A 24,298-nucleotide genomic window follows, 5' to 3' on the forward strand; every position below is an offset into this window, starting at 1 on the left:
ATACCATTGCGACATATTGCCGACGCGAATTGGCACGATGCAACATCTGGGATTCGATAAACAACTCAAACAAGTTCATGTAAGAACACTACTTCAGTGATAGTGACTGGAAGAAGTTCAGACACTGCTACGTCTACTGGTCACATAACGTGAACTAAGAATGTTTCTAAACGCCCCTTTTACCCTTTTGTTGCTAGGTTTTCTGACGCCTGTCTTTGTCACAGGTGAGTGAACCATGCCAACTGGCTTATTTATATATTATACCATGCCTGTTTATTTTCGTACCGTAAATGTCTTAATCAAGGATACCATAGGTTCACTTAAGTCTTCATTTAAGACGTGCAGTGCAGGATTTCACTAAGACTACTATTTACACATCGCAATTTAAATTGGTAATTGATTGATGCTTGAAAGAGATTCGTGTATATACGACAATTTGTCGAGTGCAATCAAATAACGAATTAGTGATACCACTTACACCGTAGCGATTAACGTTATTCCATTTTAATTTATTCATTTTTATACTCATTTATAATATATATTATATATTCATTATATATATATATATATATATATATATATATATATATATATATATATATATATATATATATATATATATATATATATATTCATTTATAAAAGATTATCCCAAGACATCTCACCAAGGGAATAGTTAGTATTCTGCAAATTTAGCCTACATACATACATAATTACAATGCTGTTTTCGTTATGCATGACACGATAACGCGGTGTTAACCGCGGTTCGTGTTTGTCACAGCTAAACTAACTTAATGTCGGTTAATAAAAACCCCTTGCAATAACGCTTTTAAGCATCAAACACTGGGTTAACTACATCTAACTAATAAATTACGAATTTTCCAAAAGTTGAAACTAACGCCTTGCCTTGATATTATGGACGGCACGGAGAAGATGTGTCAATATAGATGCATGACTTACCCTGACGTTTAATTCAGTACCAAAACATAAAGTATCAACAAACATAGTTTTGTCTGCGACAAGCTAGTGTCAATTGAGAGGTGAACCATATTACACAACATGACAAGGCTAGGGTTAGACGTTTATTATATCGCTGGAAACAAACAACAGGCATATAATTTGAATGCTTTTCGTTACTTTATTTATAAGACGTAGAAAGGCCGAATTGTAAGATAAGTCATCGACTAAAAAGCAGTGTAATAAAGTTTATTTTGATTTTTCACAAAGAGAATTATTTAAGGATAAATAGTCAAGTTTAAATGGAAATATGGTTTTGAATGATCACACACAGGACAGGAGTGTGGACCTCGTAATATTTCTGCAGCGGGAGGATCTTGCGAGAGAGCTTGTAGAGATGGTGGCACCTGCAGAAAAGAGAACAGGGAGTGTGTCTGTGATGGACTTTGTGGACTCAGCTGTTTGAAAAAAGGTAATATTAACAACAGAAGACAGATAAAGTAATTGGATGAAATGTATAGCTGTTGATAATCTCGTGATATGTTTAGTCTTGCAGCATTCTTTCCTAATACAGAATTCTTGAATAAATACGGGTATGTGGAAGTGGGAGGCCTGTGGCTGTATGAAAAAGAAGCTATTGTACATAGCATAGGTGATTCAAGATCTAGGTGTGAAAGAATTATGACAGCTAAACAACTTAAAGCAGATCTTGCTCTACACAAATATTACGTGGTTAGACACATGTACTGGTGGAACAATTGTGGGTGTTTTAATGTAGCAATGAGATCTCAAATTTACCAATGAATGATTTTATCGTTCAACAATACAAAGAAGAGAACTATAGAATAAATCCTATTGGTGTTTATTATCTTCGTTTCATGTTTTACAACCACACAGCCTGTCCATTGCTTCAATCTCCAATAGAAGGTTACGTTACTGTCACCCCTTCACAACATTATATCGGTGCAATCGCAGAGTACAGATGTAACACAGACTTCACTTTGGTTGGCAATAGCAATAGAACCTGCCAAAGTGACAAAACGTGGAGTGGTTCCGAACCTGTGTGCCGTGAGTTATCCGATTCAGCTCCAGTCCTGGCAGAAACCCATCACTGCAATTTCTTGGCATTTCCTTCAAATGGTGTCGTGTGGCATTCTACGAAGAAATACGGATAGAAGGAGCAATAGCGACTTATCGATGTGATGATGGGTACACCTTAACAGGAAACAAAAATCGTACCTGCCTTAGAGAAGGCAGTTGGTCCGGGTCTGAACCCGACTGTGTTGTAGGTAATACAAACCTCCATATTTCAGGGTGTCTGCTTCAACATTGTATACACCGCATAGGATACAACTACATAACTGTTGGACTATTGGACAATGATGAACTTTTTTATATTTTGCATTTGCAAGAAAATTTATATTTGAATATTTTCTGCACAATATTAAAACTAGTATTCTTATTTTCTCTAGTTTCCTGTCCTGATGTGAACATACAAGATGGTCACGTTCATCGTGAAGAAGTCAACAGAGTTTCACGTGAGGGAGATGAGATCACATTCTCATGCAATGAAGGATTTCAACTACGATATCCACAACGAAGAAGATGCGCTGAAGACGGACACTGGGTACAAACATTACCAATATGTGAAGGTGTGTATCCGCTATAAAGTTAAGAAAGGGAAACCTTAACAAAACACAAAACTGCCGCAGTTTAAGTACGAACAGAAAAATGGCATCAATACAACATTAATGAATCGCACGGCAAGTGTCGTATTATTATGATTATGATTATGCTTATGCTTATGATTATGATTATGATTATGATTATGATTATGATTATGATTATTATTATTATTATTATTATTATAGCTGTCAACTGTGGGGATCTTGAAAATCCTATCAATGGCCTTAAAATAGGCGACGACGTTTCATATGGCAGTGAGGTATCTTTCCGCTGCAGAGTTGGATATATCTTAGAGGGGATGGAAAGCGTAATTTGCCAAACAGATGGTAGTTGGTCTGGGCCGCTGCCAACTTGCAATGGTGAGTATTAAAAATTCTTAGATGTGACTTAAACACAAATTGATATGCTCAGTAAACGATTCATCAATGGGGCAATATCATAATCATCATTAGCATCGTCATTATCATCATCGTTACTGTCATCATTTCCTTTTTTGGTTTAATGACATGACCAGTATATATCCACTAGGACGTGACCTATATATGTAATCATCAGCAGTAGCACGACGGTTTCATGAGGTGATCCTCATAATAATGTTATCAGATATCTTGCAAAATGTTTAATGACTATCATCTAATGATCTCATTGTTGCGTATTTGCCTATGTCTCCCGTGGTACATAATACCTTATAAATCCCACTTCCCTCCTTAAAGTTTGATTCCAGCACTAAAAACATGTTTGAAGTACCTATCATTTTATGATTTCGTCGCTGAATCATTAAGGTGAATAGAGCCAATACATAAAACAGCCCTCCTCAGGAATGGACTAAATATATTGATAAGACGCCAGTCTTTTCGAAACTGTTTCTTCTATGGCAAAATGGCATAATTGTAATTCAGAGTTACACAACTTGCTCGAGTCTGTATTATTACAACTAAGGAACTTCCATCTCTCCATATTTACTTGTATGTTTCATGAAATTATCACTAGTTAAGCGAAGTGATGAACAAGTTTCATAAATATTTTAATATATTCAAGTTCACAAATTAACAGCGGAAGCTTAGCCAACCCCCCCCCCCTCCCCCCAAACAACAACAAGTATTGTACAATTTCTAACCATCGATCACCATGAAACTATTGTACAGTTACTAACCACTACCATGAAAGTATTTTATTTCACTGAGGCACTATCAATTGTTGTTACTTTAATGTTTCCTACATTGACCTTGTATATTATACTGCATTAAACAATTTATTGTTAAAGGTAGGGACAGCTTTACTGCATGAAACAATCTATTGTTAATGGTAATGACGGCTAAAGTACATGAAACAGTTTATTGTTAATGGTCGGGAAAGGTATACTGCATGAACCAATCCATTGTTAATGGTAGGAACGGCTATACTGCATGAAACAATCTATTGCTAAAGGTCGGGGCAGCTATACTGTATGAAACAATATATTGTTAATGGTAGTGACAGCTAAAGTACATGAAACAGTCTATTGTTAATGGTCGGGATAAGTACACTGCATGAAACAATTTACTGTTAATGGTACGAACGGCTATACTGAATGAAAAAATCTATTGGTTATGGCAGGGACGGCTATACCGCATGAAAAAAATATATTGTTAATGGTAGGGACAGCCATACTGCAGGATACAATATATTGTAAATGGTCGGAACATCGAGTGGAAAGGCGTAGAATAACGATGGACCAGTTTGGACATTAAATATTTCAACTTTTTTACTCGATATTTCGATGAAAAAGACATTTTTATTGCAAATATCCAGCTGAATAATAAAAGTGAGTGTGTGTTTGGGGTGAGGGGGAAAATCAAATCCTGCCCCTCCTTTCCAAAGCATATGGCATATAACAGCAGTGTATGGCAAAATGTGCATTGGCAACCGTAAACATCGTTATTGAATTATGCTTTGATAGTGAATTGTGACAGATTAACATCAGTTCTTATACATGGTGGCCTCGATTAAAGCCGTTATTATTGAAATTGATGTATGGCACGTCCACGGTGAACAAACTACGTAATTAAAGTTGGATTCTTGTTTATGGTGCCTGACCGAAAAGGCGTAACTTAGTTTATGTTTCTACAAATATCTGTAAAACAGCTAACGGAAGGGTCAACTGTCTAGTATCATGTGTTAATTGGTTTAAGCTAATAAATATGTATATTGTGTATAGCATGTTACATATATACATACAGGAGAGCAAGTTTGCCAAGTAACGGGGATCTTGGCAAGGAAGCTGACTATCTTGTTACAAAAGTGTGTGGACAAAAGTGCTTACAGTTAAAGAAACTTACAGTTAAAGAAGTGTTAATAAGAATATTGTTAGAGTGTCCAAATAAATCGTCAAATTATGTCAAATAATAAAAACATGAAATAACAGTAAAACCGTCAGCATCCTACGAAAACACAGACATCGAAGATTCTATTGATCAAAGTAAATCGTGGCAATAATAAATGTTATTATGTATGTTATGAAACGAACGCTATGTCTAAATGAAAGTCATCCATGTGGATGCTTGCCAAATGTTGTTTATTTGATGGTCTGGTCTAAATGTTACATGTACATAGAAAGGGGCGGAGTAACATTAATGTGTTTTACTCTGTTCTTGTTATGCGTTTAGATGTAGTAGACGCATGCGTAACATTCGAAAAGACGAGTCACTCCAAAAACAACATAAAATCAGTGCTTTTCGAATACGTTCCTACAAACTAACATTATAAGAAAATAGATTCACCATCGCAAACGTTGTACTAAGTGTTATCGTATGATAACCACGTTAAAGGGACAATTTAAAATTCAGTAGATTGCAGAGTATGAGATCATTTAGTTCAGCCTAGATACGAAATTCAGAAAACTTACATGATTATTCCGTAGATTGGTTTTATATTCAGATACTACAATGTTGCACTAACGGTCACTCAGCTATGATTGTGGACGTGTCAATTACATTTGCAAAATAAAATTTACGTAATGGTGATCCACATGAATATTGCTAAAAAGTCAAATTGTTGAAACATACAGTAATATTTGCTTTTCACTAAATCATGATACATGAACATTATAATTTTAAGTGTCTGCGTGTGTGTCTGTGTGCGAGAGCTTTCAATGAAGTGTGTCGCAAACTCTTCCTAGACGTGTGGAATTTGATGAATGTGTGCATGGGTATATGCGATGTAGTGCCTTTTAAAACCATTAAAACTTCACGCTCTGAAATTATAATTCAATTCAATAGCAGGTCTAGTAAAATGCCCACAGATTTAAAAAAAACTGAAAATTCTAAATGTCTGAAGGCTACATTTAAATGGATGAAACAGTCATATTGATGCAAAGGGCCCATGTGTCTTTCAGGTTTGTGTAATTCTATGTTATAAATTCATTAAACTAATCAGATTTAAATTATTACTCGCAGGTGGTACATCGAGGGAGCAAAGGAGCAAGTCGTCACTGATTGTCCTCGATGCACTGCCTACCTTTAACCATATATTTTATTTACAGTCTTTAAATAATTTCTAACCTCTTTCAGCAAAACATCTGTTCACCACGGGCAACACTGCCAGTGGCGTACTCATGACACCACAGGTGTGGGGCAGTTCTAACATTCCTCTGATTTATGTAGGAGCTGTACCGATATGGATGCAGTCAACACGGTCAAAATCTGAAAGCCTTTTAAATAAAATAACTCTAGAAGTTAAGCTTGGAAGAAATTGATACCTGACATGTAGATCCATATTAACGTGTACAAAAAACTGTGCTAATTGATCGGCAGGTCTGCAAACCTTCTTTGCAATGTTACAGACGAATTTTTAATACAAAATATCGCCAGGTATCACTCATTCAGTTGGCTTTCTGGTGTATTTGTTACATGCAATTTGTATTCAAAACTCCCCTGACTGATGTACGGAAAGGGCCTGAACCTTTATGGAAGGACTAGGGTCGAATCAAGAATTATATAAAGTAGAGATGTTGGCGTTAGGTCATCGAAACCGACTCACATGTAGGGGCCAATTGTACTTCAATCCAACATATTGATTGTACAGTATCATTTAAATAATGACGCCAGTGGCGGCGCCAGGAATTTTTAGTTGGGGAGGCTAAGGGGGGGGGGGGCTGAGCCAATTTTTTGGGTGGCTTACAAGATTGAGTGATCGCCCCCCTCCCCTTTTGAAATTTTTCCCAATCCTGGAAAGGCCTACATGCAAAATGGTGGCATTTAGCGAGGCTTTTGTCACCTGAAAATTTCTCCAAAAATATGCATTTTTTTGTGAGTAACTTTAGTCAAATTAGAATGGAAGATACCAATTCACAGTTTTCGTATCACTAAAATAATTGAGAAACAACTCATCAACACCTGGCGGATAAAGCTGGATTCTGAATAGTTTTTATCAGTCACCAAAACAAGGTTTCCTGCACCACAACTGAGTCACTGACTATTATCATGTGAAAAATTCATCAACATTTCCATTGACCATTGTAGCACTGCGTTATGCCTGACAACATTTGGGTAGGCTATATTGTTTCAATGAGGTTTTTTTTTTGGCCTATTTCAGTTGGGGGGCTAATGAGGGGCTGACTACTTCAGTGGGGGCTAAAGCCCCCCCAAGCCCCCCCCCCCCCTTGGCGCCGCCACTGAATGACGCTACAAACATGCTCAAGAGCGTTAAGCGAAAGTAGCATTAATAGCACATTTTATATACCACATAATACCACATGTCTAGGACACATTAAAGTTTTATTAAAAACGCAAACAGTAAAGCAATTACAGCTTGATTAAATACACTCATTAAAGGCAACATTGAAGTTATTCGGAATAATTATATTAATACCAACCATGTTTAAAATCCCATGAAAGTTTATTTTCAACCAAGCCTTAGAAATAACTTCATTTGTATTAAACTTAAAATCCGAAGATATTATAAAAAGATGACTTTAATATTCATATGTTGTAATAGACAAAAAATGAATTGGTGCCAGATTCATGTTTCATTCCCTTGTATAAATATGCATGTATTTTGAGCAACATGAATAATTTTCACAATCAGCAAAGACAATGCTTAGTCGACCTCAATATATTTAAGTTCGGCTACAATTTCATCAGAGATTATTCGAGTTATTGGCATCTCGTTCTAGTTTCGTGACAATTAATCCTTTGGACTATTACAATTGCATTTTGATTACGATTCTTTGAATTTTGATTATATATGAAATTGTGAGATTTTCACTTAATATTTGCAGAAGATAACCGTTGTTCGAGACCAGATATCTTTCCGAATATTATTGCACATGTCGGAGTCGGAGAATACACCACAGCAATAGGGAATCGTCAATCCTTCATGGGAGGTGAAACGATCACTTTCCGATGCGAAGACGTTAGGTATCAGACATTAGATGGCCCGATCCACAGACAATGTATTGACGGGGAATGGACTGAACGAGCTCCAAGATGTGGTAAGTTGATTTTGGTTCAATATCTATCAACAACTGAGACGAACCTTGGCTTTGTATCCCGAGTTTAGGTTCTTGTTATTGAGAAATGTTATATTCTGGGTTAGTGTTTAACAATTTCGTCTATTATCTTTCATATAGACAATGAATGTTGAAGATTTACATATGTAACAGCTCATCAAGACGCCGTTTACCATGTAATCATATCAGTTGTATTTTTTCTCGGCAGAAACCTCTCAGTTACAGGTTGGCGTGGATAATACAATATTAACAACAGTCTCGCCAGACGGTACGTTCATTGTTTATCCCATTGTGGGTTCGGTCTTTATAAACTGTCAGTTACGGACAGGAGCTCGTATAGGGAACAGTGCTACTATAACGACGGACAGTACAACTCAGCCGTCACAGAGAGCTTACGTAGCTGGCAATTTAAAACGTTTACGGTTACGTAATCCCACCTCAGGAAACGACGGAACGTACACGTGTGAATCTGGAACTCTGAGACACTCAATCAGGATCAAATTTCAAGGTAAGTTGAGAGGAATGCTTAACGTTTATCTTTTTAGACAAAAGTAAAGAAATATTATTTTACATGATTTTAATTTAACCCGTTCAGAACATTGACATTTTAATTGTTCATCTTCATGTTTATTTAAATGGCCAGTCGTAGTTTAAGCAAACGCATATTGCCTGACTCCACGTATTGTGCACCCTATACTACACACTATCGGATATCCCGTGATACCATCCCGTAATATTACACTACGGTAGCGGTATTACATGAAATTCTGGACTTATTACAAAATGAAGCCACTCGTATAATCCCATAATAAAAGTTCCCAACGCGATAATCTATCCCATATTATGTAACCTTACTGTTTCATATTTTCCAGTTCGAATCATTATCCACAAACTAGCTAATTCCACTTTTCTGCTATACTCGTTGTTTGCAACAGATATCCGATGCCCAGCACCGGGAAATGTTTCAAATGGCAGCTGGGTTTACGAGAGAGCAACTGGAAATACATTAAATCCACATGCGTATATCCTGAATGAAAAGGTGACGTTCCAATGTAACCCTGGTTATCACGCATCCAGTAACCAACAATCACGGTGTAACTACCAAGGGCAATGGTCACCGCCATTATCGTATTGTATAGCCGATTAGTCGACGACAGACATCATAATCACCTACAGTGATATGGATGGAGAAGAATCGACTTGAGATACACCATCGACCTAGAAATTATGGCTGTAATGAACGGTTATCACCTCATTACCACACTGTTAAACTTGTAGACAAGTTTTAACTATACTTAGCGTTTAGTGTTACTATATAACGTAGATTGTTACAAAACTGTAATAAAAAGTCTTGCACTGATCTATTTTTCATATTTTTTACAATTTTAGCGGAATTTTCATTATAAATTGCACGACTATAAAACTGTATCTCTGTAAATGTGAGTAAAATTACCTTTTGAACTATAGTGCTGATATCCTTGTAACATAAATTTCGCGAGAGACTTTTAAAGTTTATAATATGCAATAAAGCATCATCTCAGTTCAATAAATGAAATTTCGGTGTTGGCCATAACATTCACCTAATAACTGGTAATTCTAAGTTTGCTAAAAACTAATCATTTGTTATTTAAAGAGACAGTCGGTTTACAGTCATTATATGAAGATTATGCACGTTACTTCCATTATAATATTGATTATAAGATATATGAATAAACGAGAGTAAAGCAGACCGTTTCAATGACTGCAATATTACAACTTGATAAATCGTATAAATCCGAAACTGTCAAAGAGATAGAAAAAGAGAGACAGAAGACAACGAAAGCAAAGGGAAACAAAAACGCACAGACCCGGGTCAAGCACTGTTTCATTCATCGTTATGTCATGCTTTTGTAGACATTTTTACGTGAGAAATATAAACACATTGAATTGAAATTTACTAGAACACATTCTATTGAATGCATTGTCCCTACCTCCTATCGTCAGTCGTGTGAAAATGGATTAGTCGGCGATTTTGTTTTTAATTCAGCTAGTGAAGAACTAGGTTACTATACTACAGGGTTCACCTCCTTGGCCCCCTACATGTGAGTAGGTTTCGTTGACCACACGGCAACACCTCTACTTTATATAATCCCGGATTCGACCCTGGTCCTTCCATAAAGGTTCATGCCCTTTCCGTACATCAGTCAGGGGAGTTTTGATCTCATTACTATTTATTTGCACAATCTTGACTTGTTTTGTTGACTTGTTTAGATCCAACTAACGTGTAAATATGTTCCAGAATGCACAATGGCATCACACAATTCCCTATGCGAGGGCCACTTTCCTGATAAAATCATCGATTTGCCTCTGATCCTTCCATAAAGGTCTAGGCCACTACCTAGATTAATCGGTTAAATTCTGAAACTGGCCGACTCCTCCCCATTTTACCATCACCACCACCACCTATCCTACATTACTTACTTGGAAATAATACCACGAAATTATACACCATCAAAATCTCTTAAATCGAACAGCAAATTGGTTGCCAGTTTCGTAGCTTACGAGGGGGGGGGGCAGGGATTGGGGTGGAGGCACTCGGCAACCTCAAATGAAGTAAGAACTGTTACTGTTTTGTTAACGTTTAATTTGTTTTGAAACACATATAAAGCTAAAGATTAACGGGAAATGACACATTGTTAGCACAAGTAAGATACCGGAAAGATATAGTCAGCATGTATCTTGAGAAAATTCATCAACGTTAAATCACACGACTAATCTCAACGAATCGAGGTTTACAGATCGCTTAATTTAAAGGATTTTCAGGGGCCTGAAATTGATTGATTAGCAAAGTTGCAAATTTGTATTTCACATTTACGTCACAGTCATATCCTCTTAGCATTTTTTCATTTGTTAAATTGTAGTTAATGCATCTGGAAAGAGCACATTCATTTTGCCATAAGGACAATTCAGTTGGAATATGTATATAAAAATACATTTTGTTAATAAATATCAAACTATAGATAACATTTTTATCCCAAAGTGCCATTTCAATGTCAATATATCTGTAATATTGTTGCGGCTAAATAAGGAAAGGGAACGCATTTCCTGTTCGAATTTTTGCATAAATATGGCGAGGTAGCCATGGTGACATGGTAGTGCCCACATAGGAAAATGCACCAGTAAACGAGAAGTAAATATTACTTACAATATAACGTATAATAGGATCAAAATCATAAGCTAATGTGGGAATATTGACATACTCATGAACAAATTTGCACAGGCGTGAAATGTGCACACGACCTTACACACCGAATAAACTACTAATAAACAGAAAGTGGATGAAGTAAAGAAGAAAAGTTTAACAGATTACATACGTTTGTTGGTTTTGTAGGAGTCCAAAATCGTAATGGATACAGCTAATAGGAGACTTAATAAGACAAAAACAAAACAATTGTTTGCATACAGTTAAGGATTCGCAGTTAGAAACAATACAATTACATTAAAGGTTAATTGAGAATTTGTCTAGGAAGATATAAATGTTCGGAAACCGGGTTTACTGTTTCATCTACATAACTGCCCTCTTGAGTATAAGAACACAGTATAGAATATGTCAATTACATTGCTAGATTCACAAGAGAGGGAAGTGGTCCTATATAGACCATAGTCTACATGGGAACTTTAACCACAGTGCCCGAGGTAATATAGGTGCAGATTTGGCAGTGACGTTTCCCTCAACAGATATTACATGCGGGAAATTGGACAAGGAACACTGGAGGAAGTGAGTATAAGCTTAAGGTTGGGATGTTGACAAAGGTTCATGGGGGGGGGGGGGGTGCCTTAAGCGATTCTGCTACAGACTAATCATATTGAAAACTACGAAAAATTCTGATTGACAGAGCTCATAATGGATTTGATAAGGGGGTTGTAATGAGTCACATACGGAATGCGTGTGTTTTGGAGTTGTATTTTAATTTGTCGGCCCTAGAAATATCTTGTCTAATTTAGAAGAGTATTTTATCGACGTTCAAGAAGTAACCAGTTATAATGGATACCTGGTGTTCAAAATCACGTGGTTAGGAGGAAATGCGTTAGAGTTTAAGGCATTGACTGTAAACATTAGAATTCATGAGACTATTTCTTTGAAAACTATTAAAGTGTAAATACAATAAATTAATTACTGACCATGAGTCATGGTCAGTTATGCGTCCTAGACGTCTAATTATGATCACGTGACGTAAAAGTTTCGTCAGCATTATCTACTGCTACAAGGCATGTTTGGTTACATTGTTTAACGCAATAATTGATACATAAGTGGAATCGGGAACGACAGTTTCTGAGTATGGTTCATGCAGTTTTTCGTAAGAAATTATCATTTTAATGTTCACTTTGTAAATCTCATGAATATGCGTAGACAGAGAAATAGAAGTTCATTTTTATGTGGGTAGGATTGGAACCTATTGCAGTTGATATAATATATTATGTTTAGAACATATTCATGTAACATTTTACATGTCAATAAATTTAAATTAACTTATGTTTAATGTTTACATTATGCTTACTTCATTACAAAACTTTATTTTCTGTATATTATCTGGCATTCGAGTTTGTCGTACGCCATGATTGTTTCGAGTATCATGAATCATTGATATATTTGCATACAGACTACTACTAAATTCTGGATACAGTTTTACTTGATATACATTTTAATATAATGGTCCGTTTGTTGTTGTTTAATATTCACTTAACTTATTTCCTCTAAAATATAACCGTGTTTACTTACTCATTTTCATTTACTGATCAAAATTGGGGGAAATTATAAACAAATACATAAGCAATTTTTGTGTATTTGTATTGTTTCTGGCATTGTTAACTATAAGACCCGTACTGGCATTGTTGACGTGACGAACGCATCCTTGTAGCATATCGACCTGCAAACTTCATGCTTGCGTATATCTCGTTACTTGGAAGAACATCGGTTAAGTTGTCTTGTTACTTGGATATGCAGAGAAGAAGGTTGACGTAAGTACCAGATTATTTCCATTTTAGCCCAGGCTGTATTCTTGGTGAAGTTTTAGGCCATTTACTGTAAGTGACAGTAGCCGACTGATCACACGTTTTTAATATTATACCAGGTCCATAATGTGTGTAATAGGGGTTAGCGTACAGCGCAGCAACATTGAACGGTAGCAATTATTGACACAGTGCATGTAGCGTGGACTCCACATTCTACACCAGTGGCTTGTGGGCGGAGCTTACCGTCTGCAAACTTGGACCAATGATTTGCAAATTCCGATACATGCAGTGTGTACTATCGTCTGCTATGAAGCTGTGCATGTGGGATGAACAAGCGAATGACATTGATATAACAAATAACGCACAGTGAAAGTGCAGAACACGGTATTTCGCTGTGGCACCATTGAATGTTGCATTGCGTTCACATTTGGATAATCTGGTTAGAATTCTTCGTTCTATTTAGTTGGTATCGATATTGTTGATTCGTTGGAATATATTTCATTTCTCAGCATGTCGTTTGGATTCTTAACATATCAAGGTTTTAATATTGACAAAACTGTACACAGTGAGGAAGTAACTTCCTCTCCTAGTAATAGTATAGGCATACTTTTAATAGTAGCCTCGTACTATATTACTGTATTATTTTAGTCTGCACTGTAAGTGAGGAGATTGTGTCCATTTGTTCTTACCCTAATAGGTGGTACATTACCGGTGATCAGAATCATATCTATTTAAGCAGCTGCTTGGGATATTTTTACCATAGATGACCCCGTCATTGCTCAAACATTTAATTAAGGGGGATTGAAATGCTTATTTTGGTTGATCACTCGAACACTAATACCCATTACCAATGACTGTCAGATAGCAGATAACCTCATATCAAAAGAAGTCAAAATAATTCATTTCTGAATTTTTCTTTTCCATATTGTACATAAAGGAATAAAAGGATGAGAATCCAAAACGGGTGATCGCCAAATCACAACCCTCATATGGGAGAGACATTCCTATACCGAAGACATTGAAGTTGCTCTATGGAGGAATGCTGCTGACTCTACAGCGAAGCTTGGAAATTGGGTAGAAATAAGCCACGTTAATGTTAATGAAAGTTATGCTTTCTACCAAGAACCATCGGTGGCGACCACCAAAAACACTCAAGTAACAGTGAGTAAAAATACTGTAACCTTCAAATTACAATGCATGTAGAACACTTATTCTAGTAAGTTTGTGACATCAGTGTTCATACTTGTTAGGTCACACAAGTTAAGTCAGGGCTCCATTAGATGATCATCCGTTCGCCTCAAATATTACAGATAGGTTATGGACACAAAACAGAAACTGTGTTATGTTTTTCTGACACTTCTTTTTTTTTTGAAAATTAAACAGAAGGAATTATTGAACACAGTGGAAACATATAGAATGTCCTCTTCAACAACAAATGTCTCAAATTGAGGCTTGATAATATGCTAGTGTGAGCTGTTATGGTGCATGCCAACTACCACTCTCTCTGCATGTGTCTCTCTGTTTGTATGTCTACCTGTCTGTCCATACACACTGTCTATTTATAATAATAATAATAATAATCAGCAGTTATTTTTTACGACGCTTAAGCGACCACAAATGTGGGAAAAGCCCGCAATTGAGGGCTTATGGATTACAACTTCCACGTCAGGTGGCTTCCAATTCAACATTTTAACTCAAATTTGGAATCTTTTCAATTCAAAATAGAAAGTCATTTCAGATTGCTCTTGGATGAAAAACCAACCTTACTATGACCCGGCCGGGAATCGAACCCCGAACCTCCCGATTGCTAAGCCTATTGCTTCAAATGCCACCGCCTTTATCCACTTTGCCACAGCACCGGTTAAATGTCTGTGTTCAAGAACTTTAGCTCAAAAGATCATTTAGGTGTCATAAAAGGCCATTGTTTGAATATAGTCCCAATAATCTCACCATATTAAAGGATTTAACTCTAGCATAAGGCACTGCATAAATAATGATATAAACACTAAAGTTCAAAACAAAATCAAGGCTCCTTATAGCAATTCATTCCTGTGCACCTCTCTGGCTCAAAATTGCACAAACATGAAATGATAGTGAACAACATATCCATGCTTTCCTAACATCATTTATTCATAAACTATTCTTTTCTCTTTACAGGTAAAACCAACACCTGCATTAGAGACAACCTAAACATCACTGGGTGCACTGTGGAAGACAAAACTTTCCCACTACTCTGCTCAACTGATCATCACACATTGGAATATAGACATTGAAGAAACTACTGTACTGTATTCATCCCTCATCAAGGAAAATATCGCAGGGTTGGATCAAGAAATGCACATATCAGCTACATCCACAATTCAAGACAAACAGATAATGTCCTTTAAACAAAACCTTGACAAAGTACTCGATACAGATTCCGACTGATAACTGTTTTATTCTCAAAACTATAACCCCAACCACAGCAAAAACACTTTACCATCATACAAACATACATTATGTAGTGTCGTAATAAAATATATTGCACACTTGGCGTTCGACAGAGAGTCAGAGAAAAGATGGCGTCGAAGTCTGCTACCAGAAGTTATTAATAAAACGAGTTATCCGTATTGTATTCAACTGTAAACGAATGCCTTGAACTGTGTCCTTATTTGAAACAACAAGTACTCTACACATTAGTCCTTACCTTCAAATCTAAAACTCTTGCCAACATAAACAGCACTACAAACAGAACATTACTAACATCCTCTCTCCATCTCTTAACATACTTCAAAGACCACTTACTGTGCACAGTACTAGCACCATTCCTTCCTTTACATCTACTCATTCTTTTGCCATCACACCATTCCTGCCTTTATCGCTTCATTTCTGGCCACCCTGTACAGTCTTAACACCATTCTTACCTTAGCATCTCACTTTTGGTAACTTTGTACAGTAGAGACACCATTCCAACTTCACATCTATTGTACACTTCTGGCCATCAATAACAAACTACTATGATAACGTGTACAGTACTAACACCATTCTTGCCTTACAGCTAAACTCCTGCCCATCAATAAACCAACTTCTGTGTACAATACTAACCGCACTCCTATTTTAAGATCTTTCTTCACCTATTGCTATCAATAACAATTAATAATCATTGTACAGTTATAATACCACTACCACATTGATCACTAGACCTCTAACATCAGTAAGCTATAGTACCTTTGTATAGTACTATAGTACAAGCAATCTGTCTTACCTTCACATATACACCTCTTGCTATCAACTAGAACCTCTTAGCTTTGTATAGTTCTAGTGTGCAGTCTTTCTACCATTTGCAGTACAGTACCACTCCATCTTTGCTGTTGACACTGCTAACTTCGAACTAAGTTTCTGTTAGTTACCTGTTCAGCAGTAACAATAAAAACCAAAACTACTAGCTTGTTACAATATATAATAAAATATACGTACTTGCTCATGTTACATACTACCAACTAGAGGAGTAATATATGCAATAAATTTTCTGCAACCGTTACAATTGTCTAAGGTATGAAAAGTTCTTTCATATAAATGTCAATGTGCCCAAAAAAAATTACTTCAAGATTAAAATTCCAAGGACCAACCCACTACACAATGGCACACATGTTAGGATCAAGTATGTTATCTTTCACTACCACCCTCATATTCTATTAATCTTATAAATATTCTAGCAGTTTCAAAAAAGTTTGACAAAATATTATTTCATATTGTTTGTGTTGCACTTGCTTCATATTCAGCTCCATTAACAAGTAAGTCTGACACTGGGTTTGCCACTCCTCAATTTGAATGCAAGAAAACTCTTTTTCAATTGGTAGAGGTCAAAGAGCATTTTAGTTCTGTCACAAGACTTGCCTCACTTTTAAACCAGATAACGTGGATATGTCACACATGTTTGTTATCTCAAATTATATTCAAGAACTTTCTGTTCGAATTTTATGGATTGTGTAAAATAAAGGCTGTACTTTTTCATTGAACTTGCGAGGTAATAAGTTTCATAAAATTTTCAACATAATAGCGTCGTTCATTGATAGTGTATATTTGTTCTGTGAAAAAGACTGGTTGTAGTGTTCAATGATACTGTTATATTACCAACTACTGCATAATTGGTGCTCTTGTCATAGTAATGATTATACACATTTTATTCACTTCTTAGTTTCAACCATTTGCATTCAGCTTTCCAAAATGTTCCAAAAAACTTCAAGAAAGAAATAAACATGTTAACCAAGTATCCTTTGAATTCATTTGTTTGTATTATTTGTGTATATATGTTAATAATTATTACAGTATGTGGACAATCCGGTTAAATAGTTTAAAGGATGGAAGAAAGGAATACAATGGCTACTAAGCAATTACCTGGATCTATAGACCAAGACTTATGGGCAGAGTGGTTATGAATTTTCGTAACCGCATTTCTAGTTCCATTAGTGCCCCTCGTGCACATCTAGTGTCATACTTTCATTGTGTTATATTTTTTACATGTGAGTGCATGTGTGTTTAGCAACCATGCTACATTAAGAGAAAGGCTGGAGCTCGATAAGACCTAACATAATCAGGCGCGTATCCAGGATTTTCTAACCCGGGGGGGGGGGGGGGGCGCGAATTACTATCTAAGCGGAGCGCCACCATCTGTTGGCGCGGAGCGTACAAGAAAATTTCTGGTTTTGATACACCCCAGATCACCGGAAATGGCACTTCTCGGGCTTGAAAATGACCAACGAGATGTACACTTTTGCCTGAGAACCAAGTATTTCCCAAAAGTTTTTTCCATCCATAACATTTTTGAAGATTGTCACCAGTCACACATCATGTTCGACCTCATTGCATGTCCCATGGATCATTGCTTTTGTAGGTAATTCTACGTCACGGCCCACAATATCCGAAAGCCCCATTTTTCAAGGTTTTAAGCCCATAATTTGTTGAGAATTTGAAAATTAACATTTCTCGAGAATAAAAATCACTTCAAAACATACCCATAATGTTGCACAAAATTCAATCTATGGACAACCAATATAGAAAAACCTCCTCCAACCCCTAATAGACAGGTCAAAATTGCATGAGTAGAGGAAAGTATGATAAAGAATGTTGGTGAGGAAATTTTCGAAAATTCAGACACAGTTAATTTATTGGTGTAGAAATATTAAAACCTCTTATAATGGCTATTATAAAACTTGGTTGAAGGAAATGAAAAATAGCAGATATTTCCGATATCAGGTATATCAAAACCGAACACTACACACATAGGCGTAGGTCCCGTAGGAGGCGGGGGCTGCAGCCCCCCCCCCGCAACCAATTTTTTCCCATTTTTTTTCCAATTTTGGCTTTTTTTCGGGCAAGTCGTTACAGCCCCAAATCCAATTGGGCTCCTACGCCTTTGACTACACACATAGACAGTTTTTGAGGCTGTTCATCGTGGAACATGCATTTCAATGCTCACTGATATGATGTTATATCTGCTCTTTGCTTTACAAATTCGAACAGGCGTGTAGCGAGTAATTGCCAAGGGAGGGGCAAAGCCTGTAGGCAAACTATCTAAGCGAAGCGCCACCATGGGTTGGCGCGAAGCGCACAAGAAAAATTTTGGCCGAAAATGCCTCCCAGATCGCTGGAAATGACAATTCCCAGCGATGTCATAAAGAAAATTTGCTCGGGGGGGGGGGAGGCGGTCGCCCCCTTCCCGAAATGCGTCATGTTCCCCGACGACTCTGTCGAGTTCAAGACCAGCCACAGTTGTTTCCATATAGCACAATTGTACAATTATTTAAGGCGTCCATACACACACGCGTTATGATAGACCATATATAGTATTTATATAGATACATTAGTGAGAGAGGAAAAATGGAAACGTCAAAAATGGAGTTGTCGGTGTAAGGGGTAGGGTGAGGCGCACACCCCCTCCGTAATCCTTGATCTGTCACTGGCTACCCTGTGTATATAATAGGGATCAGCGCTTTAACTATGACTGTTCCTCTTTCTCTTCCCGAGGTCTTGGCTCTCTTCTACTCCCTCCTTTTCTCCTCTTTCTCTCTTTTTTCTTTTTCTTTTCCCTTCCTTTCTCTCCTCCTTTTCTTTTTTTCCCCCTCCTTTTCCCTTTTTTCTTCTCTTTTTTTCTCTCCTCTTTTCCTTACCCGGGGGGCGCGCGCCCCCACACCCCCCCGGATACGCGCCTGCATAATTTACAACGTGGTCGGAAGAAAGAAACCCATGTACTTGTGACAAGGAGTAGCAGAAACATGTGCTTTTAAGAAAAGGTTGTCGCTGTAACTTCAAAGGAATTCCCTTTGACTTATCTGGGAAGGCAGGTCGTTTCTTGATGTTTAAGCCAAGTGGTGCCGCAGGTTCAAGTTTGGTTCACAGAATGTTTTTTTTTCCTATCTAGATTTTTCTGTCCAAAAATCGTTATTGTCTTTTCATTTATTTGACAACCTTTTGTTGAGGTAGTACACAAGATCCAATGCGACTATCTTCGCTTAACGCTCTTAGTTTTTTGTGTGATTTTTTTTCTAAAATTAAACGAGACCTTAGGTTGAAGCTTGGTTGGCATTTTACCGATACATTAAATGAACGGAGAGGTTATGTTATTGCGATTGATTACCTTTAACAGAGATAGGCTTGGGCTAAATACTTGAAAATAATGTAGTGTATTTCATAGTGAGGACACATAATACCTCAAATTCATGTGATTCATCGGTAGAATTCCACTCAAACATCAGCATGAGGTATATTAAAATTAGATTTCTACATTCCCACCACGATACACTCAGGGATAACAAGATACGTCGAATCATATGTTAATGAGCAGAGAAAACACAGTTACTCGATGTTGTGTTGGCAATGTAGTTTAACTTCTAGGTTAAACAAAAATAAATTTAGGAATTCTACTGTATCCGCTAATTTATTCATATCTGATAACACCATGCCGCTTTCTATGATATTATTTCTTTGCTTAGAATAATAATTCATTGACTCATAACAGTATTTTAAAAATTGGGTTTACATGAGATTTCGCAAAAAGACAAATTGTATTATTGGTTTGTTATAACATCTTGAAAATGTCTCCTCTGAGTGTGTTTAAAATAAATCACCCGATACACTGCGCAGAGAACACAGTTAGTAGTTGTAAATGTTAAAGTTGTGTTGCCTCCCAAAACAAACACTGGGAAGTGCTATACATTGGTAGCATGTGCTATTAGGATTACAGTATAAGAACTCAGGATACATGTAACCACAACAAATCCAGTGTGATGCATTTGTTGGGATTACACATAACCTCAGTTCTTACTGTAAACCTAATAGCACATGCTACCGATTTATCATATTTATCAACACGGTCCAGTTAATGAAGGGAATATATCCATCACAACTGAGGCTCATACAAAGCCCGAGAAGTGGGAGTCAAATCTCCCGTGTACACATTAATGTGTATCACAACCAGATCATGACATATTCCTTGAGTGCGATGCATCCCTAGCAGATTGTGACTCTGTTTGTACTTCACTATCTTCCAAGGCAATCGTTAATCCAGTGGCGGAGCGTCCATACAGTCAAGGGGGGATCCCCCCTGACGGACTCAAATGGACTGCTGGCGCCCTTTTCAGCTTTTTATTACTTTTTACTTATTCGCGATTATTGACTTTTGTATTCTGCTCTCATCTACCTATATTGACATTTGTCACATTTTGATGGTGTAATTTTCTGACAAAGTGGCGATGACACCTATTTATTCTTCGTTTATCTGCAAATTAGCAAGGCCCGTAAAGGATCATTTTCTGCGATATAGGGAGTATATTTATTCAAAAAATTTCTGTACGCTCCGAGCCAACCTGTGGTGGCGCTCCGCTTAGGTAGTGTCGAAAGCGCCCCTACAGACCATTCTCGTCCCCTGACCAATACCCCATAGCACCGCCACTGCGTTAAATGGAATCAAGTCAGAAAATACATCTAGCCGACGTGGCAGTCAATGATGGACACCATGCAGTAAGTCTCAGATAGGTGTTAATTGTCCTAAATCCAATTACTAACATGTTCCTATTATACAACTAAATGTATAAATGGTATTATAATATAACACCATATTTAACCTGTATAATAAGACTTCCATATACATACCATGTGTACTACGAAACAATTGCAAAACTAATTAGGGTCAACCTCTGACAAGAACCGTCACCAAGGGAACTAAAGAACACATATCAGCTAACAAGGATTCCACAAACAGATAACTTATATTATACATGTATCATATGGGCTTAGTGTTACTCTATAGAGTACACAATACAGAAAAAAAATTGAAACGGGAAAAACAACATTGGCTACATGTCTTATCGATGGAACACGTAGTCACTAAATTACACAATGGGTTGTAAAGTATAGCCATCTATGGTATGAATATACATTTAACACAGAAACACCACTGTTTGCTTGGAACCTTCTCAGAGTAACTAGATCATTATTTATCTAAGAAGCTCACTTATGGAAATACAAAGTGATTCTTACCTGTACAGAAATTATGGAATAATTTCTAATGATGTCTCCGTGATCCTATTGACGGCTGTGGGCTATCAAGTGAGTGGCACAGATGACTGTAAACTGGCCAGGGAAAGTACACTAGAACAACCTCCTGCCAAGCCCCCAAAAAGGAGATAAGTGAACCAGCTGATCGGCTTAATCATTACCGAAAAACACCAACATTACCCAATAACCACTAAGACACCAGTTGTAAACAACATAGTGACGTTTTCTCAGAGAATGAGTTCATACACAAAGAGGTGGACACGCCTGTTTGCGGAAGATCGCACTCTCGTGGGACAGCTAAGGCCTTGAATGTTGGCTTATGGGTTCTGTAGTTGTTTACTCTTCTTTGTACACATGGAACACAAAGCAATGTCATTCCAAGATTACAGGCTTAGTCATGACAACTTCCTGCAAGGAAGTGACAGGCCATTGAACTCAATGAGCACCAAGAGTTTGTAGGGATACCTATCACAGGGATGGGGAAAATCTTAATCTGACTATGTCCTAATTTACCAGACAAGTTAGGGGTGCAAAAGATGCTCAATATGGGGATATTTTAATTTTATCACCTTCTCGTTGGGATATCCTGGTATAGATTTATTTGCCTGATATATGAAGAACCTAGTCGTCAAATTTAGGCTATATCATTCAGACCAGACCCAGATATGCCTTTCATTTAATTGGTAAACATATTTCCTTTATGAATTTTAACTCTTTAGCCTGATTTACAGGTGTCTACAAAAGATATAACAAGACAGAGCAGATGGAATCATCTATCTAATGAGTTCGCCAACCCAAGCTAGCTTTGGTGCACCAAACATTGTTCCATGATCATTGTTACCTCGAGACATTTACCGAAGTCTAAGACACTCTTATCCGCAGAAAGGGAAGCAAGCTTCATCCTCTTCTTCAAAGGAAGCTTGAATTCTTGGTGTGCCCTTGGGCTGAAAAAGATGCGAATTTATTTCTAGAACAGGATTCCTTAACTGTCAATTATTTATCCCTGTATCTTTATCTATATCTATATATATAAATATATAAATATATATATATATATATATATATATATATATAAATATATATATATATATATATATATATATTTATATATATATATATATATATATATATATATATATATATATTTGTAATGAGTATGTAGCAAGTTGTATGGCAGATGATTCCCAAGAGGACGAAACCGGTCGTGAAGTGGAATTTTTTGATGTGTTGGTCTTTAGTAACTAAGGTATAACTCATAATTGACAAATCCGGAGTATTGTTTAGAAAATATGTTGGAATTCATGGTCCCATTGGAAGGTTAGTCAGCAATACTTGGCAGTGGAATGAAAAGTACAAAATGTAACACAACGAAAGTATGACGTCAGATGATTACGATGGTCGCTAATGGACATAATAAACCATGATTATACAGGAATCAGGTTCAGGAACAAAACATATGAAGAACGTTATGGCATGTGTTTGTGGAACTGGTTCTTTAGGGGTCCAAAGTCTTTGTTTAGGCCAGTACGTTCACTACGGTATGAAAATTAGAGGCAATTACAACGCATTTTAGTTTTTTTTTAGAAATTACCAACGAAGAATTTTATGTTCGTAATCCTGCAGTAATGAAGAATGATTTTTTTTTTGTGATTATTAAAACGTATACCAAACCGAGGAACCGTACATCATTTCCCTCTTTACAAATAGCACAATAAAACAGTATCTGGGTAACTGTGGGGGCATATTTGACAACGAGTTTTACGCAATGGGAATTACCTGCGATAGTGAAAACTGGTTTGGAAAGTCTGGAGAAAAAGAGCTGCAATATAATATTGGAGGGGTGCGGGTTTGGGGTTGATAAAAAGCTATAACCATTTAACCATTGATGCATCCTCTTCGTATAGTAATATCCTTCATGGCCCGGAAGTACAAGCTGCAACATAATTACAGATATATTGACATGGAATTTTTGTGATAAAAATGTTAAAAATTCATAAACATGAAAGTTATTTCCAAACACATTCAAGCTGAATTGTGCGAATGAATAATTCGTGTGATCTTTCCAGAATATTTTACACAATTTCATGATTTTCAAAATGCTACGAGGATATGATTTTGAAGAAAAGGTCAAAAAGATATCTGCAACTTTGCTAATTAATCAATTTCAGTCACCAGAAAATGATATCTATTAACTTCCATTTGTTGAGATTAGTCGTGTGATTCAACGTTGATGTACTTTTCTCGAGATAAAAGCTGACTATAATATTTCCGGTATCGTACTTGTGCTCGAAATTTCAAGGCTATTTGTCATTTCCCATTAGAGATTAAACCTATTTATGTTTTCAATACAATTTTATGTTGTGCAAAAAATTCTTCTTCGTTTGAGGTAGCCGAGTGCCTCCATCCATTCCGTGGTCCCCTCGTAAGCTACGAGACTGCCAACTTATTTGCCAGTCGATATTATTGAAAGGGTCGGCCAATTTCTAGAATTTAACCGACTAATGTAGTATGTAGTTATATCCACATCATATTACTTTAAACATGTGCTTCCGTGCCTCTTTGTCTTAAGAGTAACTACTTACTTCCCGTTCCCGAAGTCATTTACCCCTCACCCACACCATAGTCATACAAGCCCCCTTT

General features: G+C 36.8%; 1 protein-coding gene and 1 long non-coding RNA gene across 3 annotated transcripts; both read left to right on the forward strand.

The window, feature by feature from the left end:
- LOC139963742 (E-selectin-like) lies at window positions 1–9,860 on the forward strand. 2 transcript variants are annotated; one of them, XM_071964847.1, is made up of 8 exons: window positions 1–224; window positions 1,292–1,429; window positions 1,855–2,246; window positions 2,430–2,609; window positions 2,829–3,002; window positions 7,892–8,113; window positions 8,340–8,639; window positions 9,067–9,860. In XM_071964847.1, the coding sequence occupies exons 5-8, from the start codon at window positions 2,942–2,944 to the stop codon at window positions 9,276–9,278; spliced, it is 795 nt and encodes a 264-aa protein (XP_071820948.1). In that variant the 5' UTR covers window positions 1–224; window positions 1,292–1,429; window positions 1,855–2,246; window positions 2,430–2,609; window positions 2,829–2,941; the 3' UTR covers window positions 9,279–9,860. The 2 variants fall into 2 exon arrangements, with proteins under 2 accessions (XP_071820948.1, XP_071820949.1); XM_071964848.1 differs by having other exon boundaries at window positions 7,901–8,113.
- A 3,720-nt stretch (window positions 9,861–13,580) lies between these two features.
- Window positions 13,581–17,380, forward strand: LOC139963743 (uncharacterized). Its single transcript, XR_011791747.1, has 2 exons — window positions 13,581–14,284; window positions 15,281–17,380. It is a non-coding gene; the product is annotated as an uncharacterized lncRNA (long non-coding RNA).
- The last annotated feature ends 6,918 nt before the right edge of the window (window positions 17,381–24,298 follow it).

The sequence above is a fragment of the Apostichopus japonicus genome, chromosome 22 (assembly GCF_037975245.1).
Source record: "Apostichopus japonicus isolate 1M-3 chromosome 22, ASM3797524v1, whole genome shotgun sequence".
Classification (NCBI taxonomy): domain Eukaryota; kingdom Metazoa; phylum Echinodermata; class Holothuroidea; order Aspidochirotida; family Stichopodidae; genus Apostichopus; species Apostichopus japonicus.